Below are 16,224 nucleotides of genomic sequence, written 5' to 3'. Positions count from 1 at the left end.
ATCTTTAATTTTATGACTTTTTGACGTAGCACTACGTTTCTTAGGAAGTTCGGCTACTCAGGTGTGTAAAATGAAAATCTGAAAACCGGAAAAGGGAAAAACATGTCCAATTTCAAATGCCATGTTTTCAATGGATTTCCTTCGTTCATGCAACAAAATCATCTATGCACCCAAATGTAGAAAACTGTAATTTCCGCTTGATGCTTGCTCAAAAGGCCGAAATAGAAAATGATCCCAAATTGAGCTCAGAATGGCCAAAAACCCCTTCTAAAGGCCGGGAAAGGCCAAAATAGAAAATGATCCCAAAATAAGCTTAGAATCGCCAAAAACCCCTTTTAAAGGCCAGAAAAGGCCAAAATAGAAAATGCTTCCAAATTGAGCACAGAATGGCCGAAAAACCCTTTCTAAAGGCCAGAAAAAGCTAAAATAGAAAAGGCTTCCAAATTGAGCTCAGAATGGCCGAAAAACCCTATCTAAAGGCCGGAAGAGGCCGAAATAGAGAATAATCCCAAATTGAGCTCAGAATCGTCAAAAACCCCGACTAAAGGCCGGAAAAGGCCAAAATAAAAAAAATGATCCCAAATTGGGCTCGGAATCGCTAAAAACCTCTTCTAAAGGCCAATGCCAAAATAGAAAATGATCCCAAATTGAGCTCAAAATGGCCGAAAATCCCTTCTAAAGGCCAGAAAAGGCCGAAATAGAAAATAATCTCAAATTGAGCTCAGAATCGTCAAAAACCCCTACTAAAGGCTAGAACAGGCCAAAGTGAAAAAATGATCCCAAATTGAGCTCAGAATGGCCAAAAACCCCTTCTAAAGGCCGGGAAAGGCCGAAATAGAAAATGATCCCAAATTAAGCTTAGAATCGCCAAAAACCCCTTTTAAAGGCCAGAAAAGGCCAAAATAGAAAATGATCCCAAATTGAGCTCAGAATGGCCGAAAAACCGTTCTAGAGGCCAGAAAAGGCTGGAATAGAAAATCATCCCAAATTAAGGTCAGAATGGCAAAAAAACCCCTTCTAAAGGCTAGAAAAGGCCAAAATAAAAAATGATCCCAAATTGAGCTCAGAATGACCGAAAAATCCTTCTAAAGGCCAGAACAGGCCAAAATAAAAAATGATCCCAAATTGAGCTCAGAATGGCCAAAGACTTCTTCTATAGGCCAGAAAAGGCCAAAATAGAAAAGGATCCCAAATTGAGCTCAGAATGGCCAAAAACCTCTTCTAAAGGCCAGAAAAGGCCAAAATAGAAAAGGATCCCAAATTGAGCTCAGAATCGCCGAAAACCCCTTCTAAAGGTCGGAAAAGGCCGAAATAGAAAATGATCCTGAATTAAGCTCAGAATAGCCGAAAATCCTTTCTAAAGGCCAGAAAAGACTAAAATACAAAATGATCCCGAATTATGCTCAGAATGTCCGAAAACCCTTTCTAAAGGTCGGAAAAGGCCGAAACTGAAAATCATCCCAAATTAAGCTTAGAGTGGCCGAAAACCCCTTCTGAAGGCCGGAAAAGGCCGAAATAGAAAATGATCCCAAATTGAGCTCAGAATGACCGAAAACCCCTTCTAAAGGCCAGAAAAGGCCGAAACAGAAAATGATCCCAAATTGAGCTCAGAATGGCCAAAAACCCCTTCTAAAGGCCGGAAAAGGCCAAAATAAAAAATGATCCCAAATTAAGCTTAGAATGGCCGAAAATCCCTCCTAAAGGCCGGAAAAGGCCAGAAGAGAAAACGATCCCAAATTTAGCTCAGAATGTCCGAAAACCCCTTCTAAAGGTCGGAAAAGGCCAAAACAGAAAATGATCCCAAATTGAGCTTAGAATGGCCAAAAACCCCTTCTAAAGGCCGGAAAAGGCCAAAATAAAAAATGATCCCAAATTAAGCTCAGAATGGCCGAAAATCCCTTCTGAAGGCCGGAAAAGGCCAAAATAGAAAACGATCCCAAATTAAGCTCAGAATGGCCGAAAAACCCTTCTAAAGGCCGGAAAAGGCCAAAATAGAAAATGATCCCATATTGAGCTCAGAATCGCAAAAAACCCTTTCTAAAGGTCAGAAAAGGCCGAAATAGAAAACGATCCAATATTAAGCTCAGAGTGGCCGAAAACCCCTTCTGAAGGCCGGAAAAGGCCGAAATAGAAAATGATCCCAAATTGAGCTCAGAATGACCGAAAACCCCTTCTAAAGGCCAGAAAAGGACAAAATAGAAAATGATCCCAAATAGAGCTCAGAATGGCCGAAAATCCTTTCTAAAGGCCAGAAAAGGCTAAAATAGAAAATGATCCCGAATTAAGCTCAGAATGTCCGAAAACCCCTTCTAAAGGTCGGAAAAGGCCGAAACAGAAAATGATCCCAAATTGAGCTCAGAATGGCCAAAAACCCCTTCTAAAGGCCAGAAAAGGCAAAAATAGAAAATGATACCAAATTTAGCTCAGAGTGGCCAAAAACCCCTTCTGAAGGCCGGAAAAGGCCGAAATATAAAATGATCCCAAATTGAGCTCAGAATGGCCAAAAACCCCTTCTAAAGGCCGGAAAAGGCCAGAATAGAAAATGATCCCAAATTAAGCTTAGAATGGCCGAAAATCCCTTCTATAGGCAAGAAAAGAACAAAATAGAAATTGAGCTCAGAATGGCTAAAAACCCCTTCTAAAGATCAGAAAAGGCCAAAATAGAAAATGATCCCAAATTGAGCTCAGAATGGCCGAAAAACCCTTCTAAAGGCCGGAAAAGGCCAAAATAGAAAATGATCCCATATTGAGCTCAGAATCGCCAAAAACCCCTTCTAAAGGTCAGAAAAGGCCAAAATAGAAAATGATCCCGAATTAAGCTCAGAATCGCCAAAAACCCCTTCTAAAGGCCAGAAAAGACCGAAACAGAAAATGATCCCAAATTGAGCTCAGAATGGTCAAAAACCCTTCTTAAGGCCGGAAAAGGCCAGAATAGAGAATGATCCCAAATTAAGCTCAGAATGTCCGAAAACTCCTTCTAAAGGTCGGAAAAGGCCGAAACAGAATATGATCCCAAATTGAGCTCAGAATGGCCAAAAACCCCTTCTAGAGGCCAGAAAAGGCCAAAATAGAAAATGATACCAAATTAAGCTCAGAGTGGCCGAAAACCCCTTCTGAAGGCCGGAAAAGGCCGAAATAGAAAATGATCCCAAATTGAGCTCAGAATGGCCAAAAACCCCTTCTAAAGGTCAGAAAAGGCCAAAATAGAAAATGATCCCAAATTAAGCTCAGAATGGCCGAAAAACCCCTTCTAAAGGCCAGAAAAGGCCGAAATAGAAAACGATCCAATATTAAGCTTAGAATGGCCAAAAACCTCTTCTAAAGGCCAGAAAAGGCCGAAATAGAAAATGATCCCAAATTAAGCTCAGAATCGCCAAAAACCCCTTCTAAAGGCCAGAAAAGGCCGAAATAGAAAACGATCCAATATTAAGCTTAGAATGGCCAAAAACCTCTTCTAAAGGCCAGAAAAGGCCGAAATAGAAAATGATCCCAAATTAAGCTCAGAATCGCCAAAAACCTCTTTTAAGGCCAAAATAGAAAATGATCCCAAATAAAGAAAAGACCGAAATAGAAAACGATCCAATATTAAGCTTAGAATGGCCAAAAACCTCTTCTAAAGGCCAGAAAAGGCCGAAATAGAAAATGATCCCAAATTAAGCTCAGAATCGCCAAAAACCCCTTCTAAAGGCCAGAAAAGGCCGAAATAGAAAACGATCCAATATTAAGCTTAGAATGGCCAAAAACCTCTTCTAAAGGCCAGAAAAGGCCGAAATAGAAAATGATCCCAAATTAAGCTCAGAATCGCCAAAAACCTCTTTTAAGGCCAAAATAGAAAATGATCCCAAATAAAGAAAAGACCGAAATAGAAAGTGATCCTAAATTAAGCTCAGAATGGCCAAAAACCCCTTCTTGAGGCTAGAAAAGGCCGAAATTGGAAATTATCCTAAATTTAGCTCAGAATAGCCGAAAACCCCTTCTAAAGGTCGGAAAAGGCCGAAATAGGAAATGATCCTGAATTAGGCTCAGAATAGCCGAAAACCCCTTCTAAAGGCCAGAAAAGGACAAAATAGAAAATGATCTCAAATTTAGCTCAGAGTGGCCAAAAACCCCTTCTGAAGACCGGAAAAGGCCGAAACAGAAAATGATCCCAAATTGAGCTCAGAATGGCCAAAAACCCCTTCTAAAGGCCAGAAAAGGCCAAAATAGAAAACGATCCCAAATTTAGCTCAGAATGTCCGAAAACCCCTTCTAAAGGTCGGAAAAGGCCGAAACAGAAAATGATCCCAAATTCAGCTCAGAATGGTCAAAAACCCTTCTAAAGGCCGGAAAGGGCCAAAATAGAAAATGATCCCAAATTAGGCTCAGAATGGCCGAAAATCCCTTCTAAAGGCCGGAAAAGGCCAAAAGAGAAAATGATCCCAAATTAAGCTCAGAATGGCCGAAAATCCCTTCTAAAGGCCGGAAAAGGCCAAAAGAGAAAATGATCCCAAATTAAGCTCAGAATGTCCGAAAACCCCTTCTAAAGGCTGGAAAAGGCCAAAATTGAAAATAATCCCAAATTGAGCTCAGAATGGCCAAAAACCCCTTCTGAAGGCCGGAATAGGCCAAAATAGAAAACGATCCCAAATTAAGCTCAGAATGTCCGAAAACCCCTTCTAAAGGTCGGAAAAGGCCGAAACAGAAAACGATCCCAAATTGAGCTCAGAATGGCGAAAAACCCCTTCTAAAGACCAGAAAAGGCCAAAATAGAAAATGATCCCAAATAGAGCTCAGAATGGCCGAAAATCCGTTTTAGAGGCCAGAAAAGGCTAAAATAGAAAATGATCCCGAATTATGCTCACAATGTCCGAAAACCCCTTCAAAAGGCCGGAAATGGCTAAAATAGAAAATGATCCCAAATTGAGCTCAGAATCGCCAAAAACCCCTTCTAAAGGCTGGAAAAGGCCAAAATAGAAAACGATCCCAAATTAAGCTCAGAATGTCCGAAAACCCCTTCTAAAGGCTGGATAAGGCCAAAATATAAAATAATCCCAAATCGAGCTCAGAATGGCCAAAAACCCCTTCTGAAGACCGGAAAAGGCCGAAATAGAAAACGATCCCAAATTAAGCTCAGAATGTCCGAAAACCCCTTATAAAGGTCGGAATAGGCCGAAACAGAAAATGATCCCAAATTGAGCTCAGAATGGCCAAAAACCCCTTCTAAAGGTCGGAAAAGGCCGAAACAGAAAATGATCCCAAATTAAGCTCAGATTGGCCGAAAATCCCTTCTAAAGGCCGAAAATGGCCAAAATAGAAAATGATCCCAAATTGAACTCAGAATGACCGAAAACCCCTTCTGAAGGCAAGAAAAGGCCGAAACAGAAAATGATCCCAAATTGAGCTCGGAATGGCCAAAAACCCCTTCTGAAGGCCGGAAAAGGCCGAAATGGAAAACGATCCCAAATTAAGCTCAGAATGTCCGAAAACCCCTTTTGAAGGCCGGAAATGCTAAAATAGAAAATGATCCCAAATTTAGCTCAGAATCGTCAAAAACCCCTTCTGAAGGCCCCAAAAGGCCGAAATATAAAATGATCCCAAATTGAGCTCAGAATCGCCAAAAACCCCTTCTAAGGGCCGGAAAAGGCCGAAATAGAAAATGATCCCAAATTGAGCTCAGAATGGGCGAAAATCCCTTCTAAAGGCCAGAAAAGGCCAAAAAAGAAAATGATCCGAAATTGAGCTCAGAATGGCCAAAAACCCCTTCTAAAAGCCAGAAAAAGTCAAAATAGAAAATGATCCCAAATTAAGCTCAGAATAGTCAAAAACCTCTTCTAAAGGCCAGAAAAGGCAAAAATAAAAAATGATCCCAAATTACGCTCAGAATAGCCAAAAACTCCTTCTAAAGGCCAGACAGGCCAAAAAAGAAAATGATCGCAAATTGAACTCAGAATGGCCAAAAACCCCTTCTGAAGGCCGGAAAAAGCCGAAATGGAAAATGATCCCAAATTAAGCTCAGAATGTCCGAAAACCCCTTCTAAAGGCCGGAAATGCCAAAATAGAAAATGATCCCAAATTGAGCTCAGAATCGTCAAAAACCCCTTCTGAAGGCCCCAAAAGGCCGAAATAGAAAATGATCCCAAATTGAGCTCAGAATCGCCAAAAACCCCTTTTAAAAGCCAGAAAAAGTCAAAATAGAAAATGATTCCAAATTAAGCTCAGAATAGTCAAAAACTCCTTCTAAAGGCCGAAAAAGAGAATGATCCCAAATTAAGCTCAGGATGGCTGAAAATCCCTTCTGCAGGCCAGAAAAGGCCAAAATAGAAAATGTTCCCAAATTAAGCTCAGAATGGCCGAAAACCCCTTATAAAGGCCCAAAAATGTCAAAATAGAATTTTATCCCAAATTGAGCTCAGAATTGCCAAAAATCACTTCTAAAGGCCGGAAAAGGCCGAAAAAGAAAATGATCCCAAATTAAGCTCAGGATGGCTGAAAATCCCTTCTGCAGGCCAGAAAAGGCCAAAATAGAAAATGATCCCAAATTGCGCTCGAATGGCTGAAAGTCCCTTCTGCAGGTCAGAAAAGGCCAAAATAGAAAATGATCCCAAATTAAGCTCAGAATAGCCAAAAACTATTTCTAAAGGCCAGAAAAAGTCGAAATAGGAAATGATCCTAAATTTAGCTCAGAATAGCCGAAAACCCCTTCTAAAGGTGGGAAAAGGGCGAAGTAGGAAATGATCCTGAATTAAGCTCAGAATAGCCGACAACCCCTTCTAAAGATCATAAAAGGCCGAAACAGAAAATGATCCCAAATTGAGCTCAGAATGGCCAAAAACCCCTTCTAGAGGCCAGAAAAGGCCAAAATAGAAAATGATACCAAATTAAGCTCAGAGTGGCCGAAAACCGTTTCTGAAGGCCGGAAAAGGCCGAAATAGAAAACGATCTCAAATTGAGCTCAGAATGGCCGAAAATCTCTTCTAAAGGCCGGAAAAGGCCAAAATAGAAAATGATCCCAAATTAAGCTCAGAATGGCCGAAAATCCCTTCTAAAGGCCGGAAAAGGCCAAAATAGAATACGATCCCAAATTGAGCTCAGAATGTCCGGAAACCCCTTCTAAAGGCCGGAAAAGGCCAAAATAGAAAATGATCCCAAATTAAGCTCAGAATGGCCGAAAATCTCTTCTAAAGGCCGGAAAAGGCCGAAATAGAAAACGATCTCAAATTGAGCTCAGAATGGCCGAAAATCTCTTCTAAAGGTCGGAAAAGGCCAAAATAGAAAATGATACCAAATTAAGATCAGAGTGGCCGAAAACCCCTCCTGAAGGCTGGAAAAGGCCGGAATAGAAAATGATCCCAAATTGAGCTCAGAATGACCGAAAACCCCTTCTAAAGGCCAGAATAGGCCGAAACAGAAAATGATCCCAAATTGAGCCCAGAATGGCCGAAAACCCCTTCTAAAGGTCAGAAAAGGCCAAAATAGAAAATGATCCCAAATTGAGCTCAGAATGGCCGAAAACCCCTTTTAAAGGCCGGGAAAGGCCGAAATAGAAAATGATCCCAAATTTAGCTCAGAATGGCTGAAAATCCCTTCTGCAGGCTGGAAAAGGCCAAAATAGAAAATGATCCCAAATTAAGCTCAGATTGGCCGAAAACCCTTTCTAAAGGCCAGAAAAGGCCAAAATAGAAAATGATTCCAAATTAAGCCCAGAATGGCCGAAAGCCCTTTCTAAAGGCCAGAAAAGGCCAAAATAGAAAATGATCCCAAATTAAGCCCAGAATGGCCGAAAACCCTTTCTAAAGGCCAGAAAAGGCCAGAGTAGAAAATGATCCCAAATTAAGCTTAGAATCGCCAAAAACCTCTTCTAAAGGCCAGAAAAGACCAAAATAGAAAATGATCTTAAATTAAGTCCAGAATGGCCGAAAACCCTTTCTAAAGGCCAGAAAAGGCCATATAAGAAAGTGATCCCAAATTGAGCTCAGATTGGCCGAAAACTCCTTCTAAAGGCCAAAATAGTAAATGATCTCAAATTAAGCTCAGAATGGCCGAAAAACCCTCTCTAAAGGCCAGAAAAGGCCGAAATAGAAAATGATCCCAAATTGGGCTCAGAATGGCCGAAAAACCCTTCTACAGGTCAGAAAAGGCCAAAATAGAAAATGATCCCAAATTCGGCTCAAAATCGCCAAAAACTACTTTTAAAGGCCAGAAAAGGCCAAAATAGAAAATGATATCAAATTGAGCTCAGAATGGCCGAAAACCCCTTCTAAAGGCCGGAAAAGGCCAAACTATGATCCCAGCTTTAATACCAAAAACCTGTTGTATCAAATCAATTTAAGTCGAAAATAATTTCAGTCGTAATTTTATATACCGCTTTGACTCAAACTTCGAATGAAATCTAATAAAGTATGGAATTCGAATGATGTTTGAAGCCTTTAACATATGTGTCGACTTTTCCATCGCTATACATGATTAAAATGTTACATATAAAACGTTGAACACACCTTTAACTTCATGGTCGTTCTGCACTAAGATTCCATGATTCCATGACTTCTTTGGTTTCATAGCTTTTTAGTTATTTTTTTTGACTTCGTTTGAAATGATTTTTTCGACAAATTTTGTTAAGATTCTTAATTTCCTTAAATGTAGCAATGAAGATACAAAATTCAATAAACTGAAAAATATTATAGTAGAACCTACGGAAAATATAGTTCAGCAGTCAGGTATTTTCTTGAATTATGACATTAATTTTATTTCATGATTAGAAGAAAAACCCTCATTCGCTTTTATATGTTATGTTACATAAAACTATCTCTTGTTGCAGTTTTGCATCCCCATTTAATGAATTTCTGATTTTTTTTGAGCATTTTCTAATTCCTGATTTTTTCATAATTCACTTTATAAACTTCCATAACTTTTCCATGATTTTTTTCCATTAAGTTCCAATACTATTCATGAACTGTGAAAATTCTCAGATTCTATTTAAAAAGTTTTCAGCATGATGACAATTAATCGTCAAATGACTAGGAGCACCATTTCACGTTGAAAACCCACCCTTTAAACTTTTTCTACCATCACACCACTCATCCCACATCCCCCACCGAAATTAATCTTTTCTCAATCCGTGAACTCCGCATCCGTTAAATGTAGGTTAGGAATCCCGCGTTCGCCCACTGTGTGAATCTCTCGTGTGTGCGCCTGCCTTCGTAATGTTTACAAATATTAAACGACAAGAGAGCGCGAACCCGCTCTTCTAGAGCTTGGAAGGAAGACTTTACATTCCACGTCATTTCAACCCTTCCGTTTCCTGTAGCCCCGTTTGAAGATGGCGAGGGGGTTTGTTACTGGGAAAATTTTGCTTTGCTCATACTCCTGCACCGCGTCAGCGTAGAAAAATCGATACAGTTTCCTGCCTCGGTGTGTCCTGTTTGGAGCCTCCTCCTCCTGCTCCCCCTTTTTAGCCATAATGTATACTACAGTTCGCGAGGGATTTTCTAACATACTTTTTTTCTATTTGTTTTCATCTTGTTTCAGTGAAATCATGGCTGCTGTTGCAGCAACGCAAACATTATTAGCGTCATCATCAACAGAAGAAGAAGTTAAAGTAAGACGTCATACCTCAAGGATGACCTAATCGTCTTTTCCCTGGCCTGGAAGGCCTACCTCAAAGATTGGTACCCGCTGCGGGTCAGTGCAGTTGCGCCACAGTCTCGAGCAAGGTCAACCAAGTGAAAATTTTTCCTTCAAGGACTGGAAGCTTCAGTGTGTTAACCGCGAAGATTCTAGGATTTTTTTTTCGAAGACAGTTTTGTTTCGGAAGCAACGCAACGTTTAGCGCGCTCGAGAAGAAGTAGATTATTGCTGACGGTGAAGAGAGTGAAACCAGAGAGTGGAAACTAGAACAACCAGAGCGAGAGCGGGAGCGAGTGGATAGAGTGAGCAGGAGAGTACTGCATTTGTGCAATTGCGCGTAGTGCACCCCGAGTTCTACTAGCAGCTGCCACCGATTGCCGAAGCCTAGTGCATCTGCCAGTACGAGTACGCGGCAAAACGCGGAAAGACCCGCTTCCGCCAAGTGGCACCGAGTGTGCGAGGTACGCGGGCATTTTATCGCTCTCCTCCCCCAGAAGTACAAGCAACCAGAAAATGCTCTCCTATATGCTACCAGTTGAGGAAAAATCGCCCTCAGTGACGGCGGCCAGTGCTGCTGCTGCGGCGCGGAATTTAAGCTTGAATCTGAACAATACAACCCCGAAATCCTCTTCCACCAGTGCAGGCGGAGGTGGCAGTGTCCCAGCTTCGAACGGTGGACAGGCCGGAACCGGAATCCGTCCGGAAGTTTCGTCCAAATCGGCAGTGTTGTTCGCTAGCCAGCAGCTAAGCAGTCGCTCCCAGTCCCAGGGAACGACTTCCGGAAAAGTAATCAAATCAGCCATCAAAACAAATCATCGCTATCATCTGGTTGGTGGGGGTGGTACTGTCGGTGGCAACGGATTGACAGCCGAGGAAAACGGTGGTGGCGGTGGTGTCAGTAGAAAGCGATTCGGAAAACGCATTGGGGACAGTGCAGCGGCTGCCGTTGGTCGCCCCAATCGGAATGGTTCCTCTAGTGGGGTCGAAGATTTGAGTGACGAACACACCAGTTTACTCGGCGGTGGTGGTGGTGGCGGTGGTGTTGGAGGTGGTGGTAATTCTAAGAGCGTTAAAAGTGATAAAAATTTCAACAATCTCATCCTGGATAACGGGAACGGGAATGTGAGTGTAAAGCTCGCGAGTGTACTGAAGAATACCTCGCAGAAGAATGGCACTGTTGTGTGCGGGCTGGGAGGAAATAGCGGTGCTCTGAATGGCAGCACTGGTGGTGTTGGTGACCAGTACGGGGGACCTCTCAAGGTGGCCATCAGTAGCAGCCACAATGGTTACAGTGCGGTGAATAACTGTGATGAAGATGAAGAGGAAGACGGAAGTGCCCATGAAGGATTCGATTTGGTCGCGGCCAACAATCGCAAAAATACACAACAACAACAACAGCAGCAGCAGAAGCAGTTACAGCAAACGATCAACGGTGGCAAAATGAGTGCCAGTGCAAGTGTAACCAGGAATCTAAACGGAATTAACGGTAATCAGCAGCAGCAACAGCAGCAGACAGGACCCCAGCAGCAATCCTCGGTGGAAACACCGAGCAGTGGCATCATCGTGGATACCAGCGATGCCGACTCGGAACAGACCGCCACCAGTAATGGCGGGGGTGCTGGCACTGATGGGTCCGGCGCCGGCGGAAAGAAGGTCAAGATGAACAAGCTTGGCGGCAGCAAGAATGTGACGCTCAAAAGGTGAGTCCTTGGTCGGATTTTTTCCTCGAACTATACTCGTGGTGGACGTTTGGCCGTTTGTTTTTTTCTTCTATTTCGTTTGCTCTCTATGCCACACTGGTTTGGACAGCTGCCAGGGTGTTTCCATTATATAGTGCATCAATCGGCCAGTAGCAGCAGCACCACGCGGAAGGCAGTCATCGGCATGATCGCTGCCGGACTGGCTTATTTATAGCTCGGTTGTGTTGGAGCAAAATTAGGACACCAACCAGCAAAGAGCCGACGAAGAAGAGCGTGAGGCCGCTATGTCATATGTGTGGTCATATTTTCCACGGTGTGAAATCAAATTTTCCGGCCCGAAGGCTGCCGGACCGCAAATTTGGCATCACTTCTGGAGGCTTTCTGTTATAGGTCACATGTTTGCTTTGAGCAAAAAAAATTGTGAAGTGAACTTTTCGTTTTTTCTTTGCGCTCGAAAATGGTTTGTTGCTTAAAAGGTTTAGCTTAGAGCAACTTTTGACTGTTAAATATAAAACAAGAAAATAATGCTGGAGCTCTGAAGTTGGAAAATTTAACTCACTGAAACATAAGATGTAAATCAATGAATAATAAAAATAGATTTAATTTTTGTGAAACATCTTCGGAGAATTTTCGAAATATTTAAAATATAAAATTCTTGTGAAATATTTCAGGGAAATTTGTAACACACTCTTAAAACTTATCGTTGGTATTGCAGCAACATGTTTGAGAATTTTTTTAAGTGTTTCTAGGATCGTTTCGTAACATTTGTGTATTGGGCTGGAATTATAGATTTTTCGAAATATTTCGGAATTGTTTGTAAAAAAATTCAGAGAAATCCGTGAAACAGTTTCAAAGTATATTAGTATTACAGCGACATGTTTAAAAAATTTATGAGATATTTTTGGAACATTTTCGAAACATTTTTTTGTTGTTTTGTAATGTAAATAAATTTATTGCGAATTACTCTTGAAACATTTTTAAAATATATTTTAATCTGTTTCAAAACATCTTTTGAGCATCTCTATTGTTTTAGTATTTTTGAACATTTTAGAGAAATATTTGACACAATTTCGAATCGTTTTGTAACGTCTTGAAACCTTTTTTCGAATTATTTGTGAAACATTTTTAAAACATATTAAAAACATTCTGAACATCTCTAATTTATTTTTGAAGCATTTTGAGACATTTTAGAAAGGTTTGGAAATTTAGAACATTTTTGAAACATTTTGCAGACATCTTAGAAACATGTCAAGAACAAAAACATGTCAACAACATATTGACATTTTCGAGAATACTCGAAATAGTTTTAAAACATTTTTGTATCGCCTCAGAAACTTTTTCGCTCACTTTTTGAATGATACGAATTAATTTTGTAACCTTTCCGAATCATTTTCGCAACATCTTTAGTTCTCTCATTTCTCAAGCAGTTTTAAAATATTAGAGAAATTTGTGATACAATTTAGAGTCGTTTTGTAGCGCCTTCGAAACATTTTTGTTTGAATAATTCTTGGAACATTTCTGAAAGATATTTGTTTCGGGATCTGACATTTTCGGAACATCTCTAAATCATTTTTGAAATAAACAACATAAAATCGTTTTAATACATTTTTGAAGCATAAGGATGCTGCAGAAAACTTGCCGAAGCCGTTCGCTGCCCTATTACTGATTGTCTTTGTATCATCTCTATACGATTGTGAAAACATTTTAAAAACAGTTCTAAATCACTTAGAAAACATTTCTTAAAAATGTGTTAAATATTCCAGTTTCAGTGACGTTTTTTAAACTTGTTGAGGTACTTTTGAGGTGTTTTTTGTGATATATTCGTAATATATTGAATTTACTTATGTCCCGTTTTGAAACTCTTTTGAAACCTTTTTGAAACATGTTTAAATTATTTCAAGATTATTTGAACATTTTCGAAACATTTTTGAGACATTTAAGGAACGTTGGTGTAAAATTTTCGAGATATTTTTGAAACATATTTGAAGCAATCATGAAGAACATCAAAACTTTCTGAACATTTCTATAGCGCTTGGAAATTTTTTTGGAAAAATGTTTGATTTAGTTTTGTAGCATTACTTCGCAACATTTTATATATTTGCCAAACTATTCCTGATCATATTTGGTTGATCTATTTTTGAAATATTTCTAAATCTATTGCTAAATATATTTAAAATTTTTTCGAAACAATTTCAAATAATTCCTAAACACTTTTTTAAGATGTTTGTAAGGTAATTTTGAAACATTGTTGTATCATTTAGAAATAATTTGTATCGTTTTGAAATTTTTTTTTTTTATAACCATTAGGGGTGATACTGTATTGAAGCCACAAATGGCCGACTTCGAGCCACCACTTCGAATTTTCCAAAGCACAAGACTCGGAAATAGGAGATGCGCTCCCTGGTGCCAAGGCTAATTAATGCTTGCTTCACCACAGCAAAATTAAAATAACGTTTTCACAGATGATGCATTGACTTTTACCGATTTTGTGCCTTGGAAAACTCGGCTCGTAGTCGGCCATTTAAGGTTTCAGTACAGTTTCACATTGAAAATCAATTTGAATTGTATTTAACGTTTAAGAAACCTTTTAAATGATTCAGAAACGTCCCAAAAATGGTCCGAAATAGATTACAAAACGGTTAAAAAATGGTCTGAATATAATTCGAATAATTTTCATTACGGTACAAAATAAGTAAGCAGCCAAGAAATTTGCGCTAAAGGCAAAGGAAAGCGAATGTTTTGAAATATTGTTGAAACATTTTTGAATCATTATTGAAACGTTTAACACGTCCAAATTAGTGGCGAAACATTTCTAAAACATTCTTGAAACATATTAGAAGCAATCATGAAATAGCTCAAAATCATTCTAGTATTTTAGATTTAGTTATGCAGACATTTGTGAAGCATTTTCAACAGGATTTTAAGTTACAATTGTAACATTATTGAAACGCTTTAGGAATATTTTTAAACTTTTGTAACGTTTATAGAAATCTCTCGAATATTTGTGAAATATTTAAGAATTGTTTTGCTAATTTTTCTAAACAGCTTCAACGAAATGTGTTTAACATTTAAGGAAGATTTTTTTAATGTTTCAGGAATATTTAGGAGAGATCATCAAAAAACTTGGAATCATTTTGCAAATAATATTAATGCATTCGGATACATCTCTGATGCATTTCAGTGACATTTTTGAAACGTTAATAAATTGTCTTATTCTGAAACATTTTATAACATCTTTGCAATCACTTCTGAAATATTTTCTGAACTCATTTTGAAACATGTTTGGAATCCTTTGCAACAGTTTTGAAACATGTTTACGAATTATTTTTGAAAAGTTGTAGATTTTTTTCAATAAAGTGTTTACATTTTTAACTCCTAACTTGTAACTCCTTTGAAACTTTTTTTAACTACAAAATGTTTACAAAAATTGTAAAAATATTTCCAAAACATCTCTAAAACTTTTTTGTTAGTTTTTTTAGAACATTTTTCAGATATATTTGCAACGTTTCTTGTGAATTATTTTTGGAACATCTCTGAATCATTTCTGAATCATTTCTGGAGTATTTCCTAACATGTCGGAGAAATTATGTGAAACAGTTAGGGGCCATCCACATACCACGTAGACAGCTTTGGGGGGGGGGGGGATGTGTAATGTCCACGGTCCATACAAATTTTTCTAGAATTTATATGAGCAGTTGTCCAGCGAAGGGGGGGGGGGTGAGCAGTTATCCGTGCGGATGGCCCCTTATGAATTACTTTTGAAACGGTTTTGAGCGGTATGCCTCATTTTATACATTTACATTTTTCTATATGTTGACATTTTTGTTGAAACATATTCGGGACATATTTTAAACATTTAGGAAACGTTTAAATAACAGTTAAAACCTTTGGAACACTTTCGTGACGCATGAAACTTTGTCGCAACTTCTCTCAAATATTAGCAACCGTTTTTGTGGCATGTCAATAACATTGTTAAAACTTTTATAGAACAGTTCTAAACCACATGAGAAATGTTTCTGAAAAATCTACTAACCATTTTGAAGACATTTGTGAAACACATTAAAGACGGCGTCTTGAATTTTCTAAAAATATGATTAGATATTTTCGAGACATTTTCATGAACATTTTCGTACTACTTAAGAGTTAGTCGCATCATGTTTTTGAGACTTTTTTGAAACCTGCTTGTTTTCAAGATTATTTCTGAAACATTATTAATATGATTCTTCGAAACATGTTGTGGAAACAATGTACAATTTTTTTGCAAATTTGTTTGATGCAAAATGTTTTCGGGATATTCCACAGTCATTTTTGAAACGTTCTTCAATTTTTGTAACGTCTATAAAACTTTCTTAAAACCTCTTTCAATATTTTTGAATCAGTTTTGTAACATTTTTGAAACACTATTAAAAATATCAACATTGCTGCATTTTCAAAATTTCTCTGAGTTCTATCTAAAAAAGTTTTACCATTTCGGAGACTTGCGTGGAACAATTTAAATGCATTTTCGAAACAGTCGACTCTAAAGGAATGTTAAAATAATATCTTAGAGATGTTTTTCAGACTCACGTACATTTCTGAAACATTCTAGAAGAATGAGATATTTTTGTAGTATTACCGAAAATTTTTAATGCAATTTTTAGCGTTAAAAACAGGCATTTTTTGGGAAAACATTCCCATTTTCCACAACCCTCTGCAAATAATAGCGTTTCGGGGAAACGGCCACTACTCCGGTAATAATTAGTATACCTCAAAATCAAACGTATTTTTTTGTTGTTGATAAAATGTACTTTTAGAAAAATTCCTCTTTGGTGCAATGATAATGGTGCTATGCACTTAAAAATAAATTCAAACTTCCCTCATTTTTCTCGACCAAAAAGGTATATAACCCCTTAAATGACTTTTTAGGAATTTGGGATCTAGG

General features: G+C 38.7%; 1 protein-coding gene across 1 annotated transcript in view; it reads left to right on the top strand.

Moving 5' to 3' along the window:
• LOC129718848 (uncharacterized) overlaps positions 1-16,224 on the top strand; it is a 230,310-nt gene that overhangs the window by 65,101 nt on the left and 148,985 nt on the right. The window contains exon 3 of the mRNA XM_055669996.1: positions 9,505-11,303. Coding sequence (XP_055525971.1) covers positions 10,117-11,303 — 1,187 coding nt within the window. The 5' untranslated portion in view covers positions 9,505-10,116. The remainder of the gene's footprint in view (positions 1-9,504; positions 11,304-16,224) is intronic.

Source organism: Wyeomyia smithii, chromosome 1 (genome assembly GCF_029784165.1).
Source record: "Wyeomyia smithii strain HCP4-BCI-WySm-NY-G18 chromosome 1, ASM2978416v1, whole genome shotgun sequence".
NCBI lineage: Eukaryota > Metazoa > Arthropoda > Insecta > Diptera > Culicidae > Wyeomyia > Wyeomyia smithii.
Note: the sequence above shows the minus strand (reverse complement) of the source record. Positions and strands in the feature narration are given on the sequence as shown.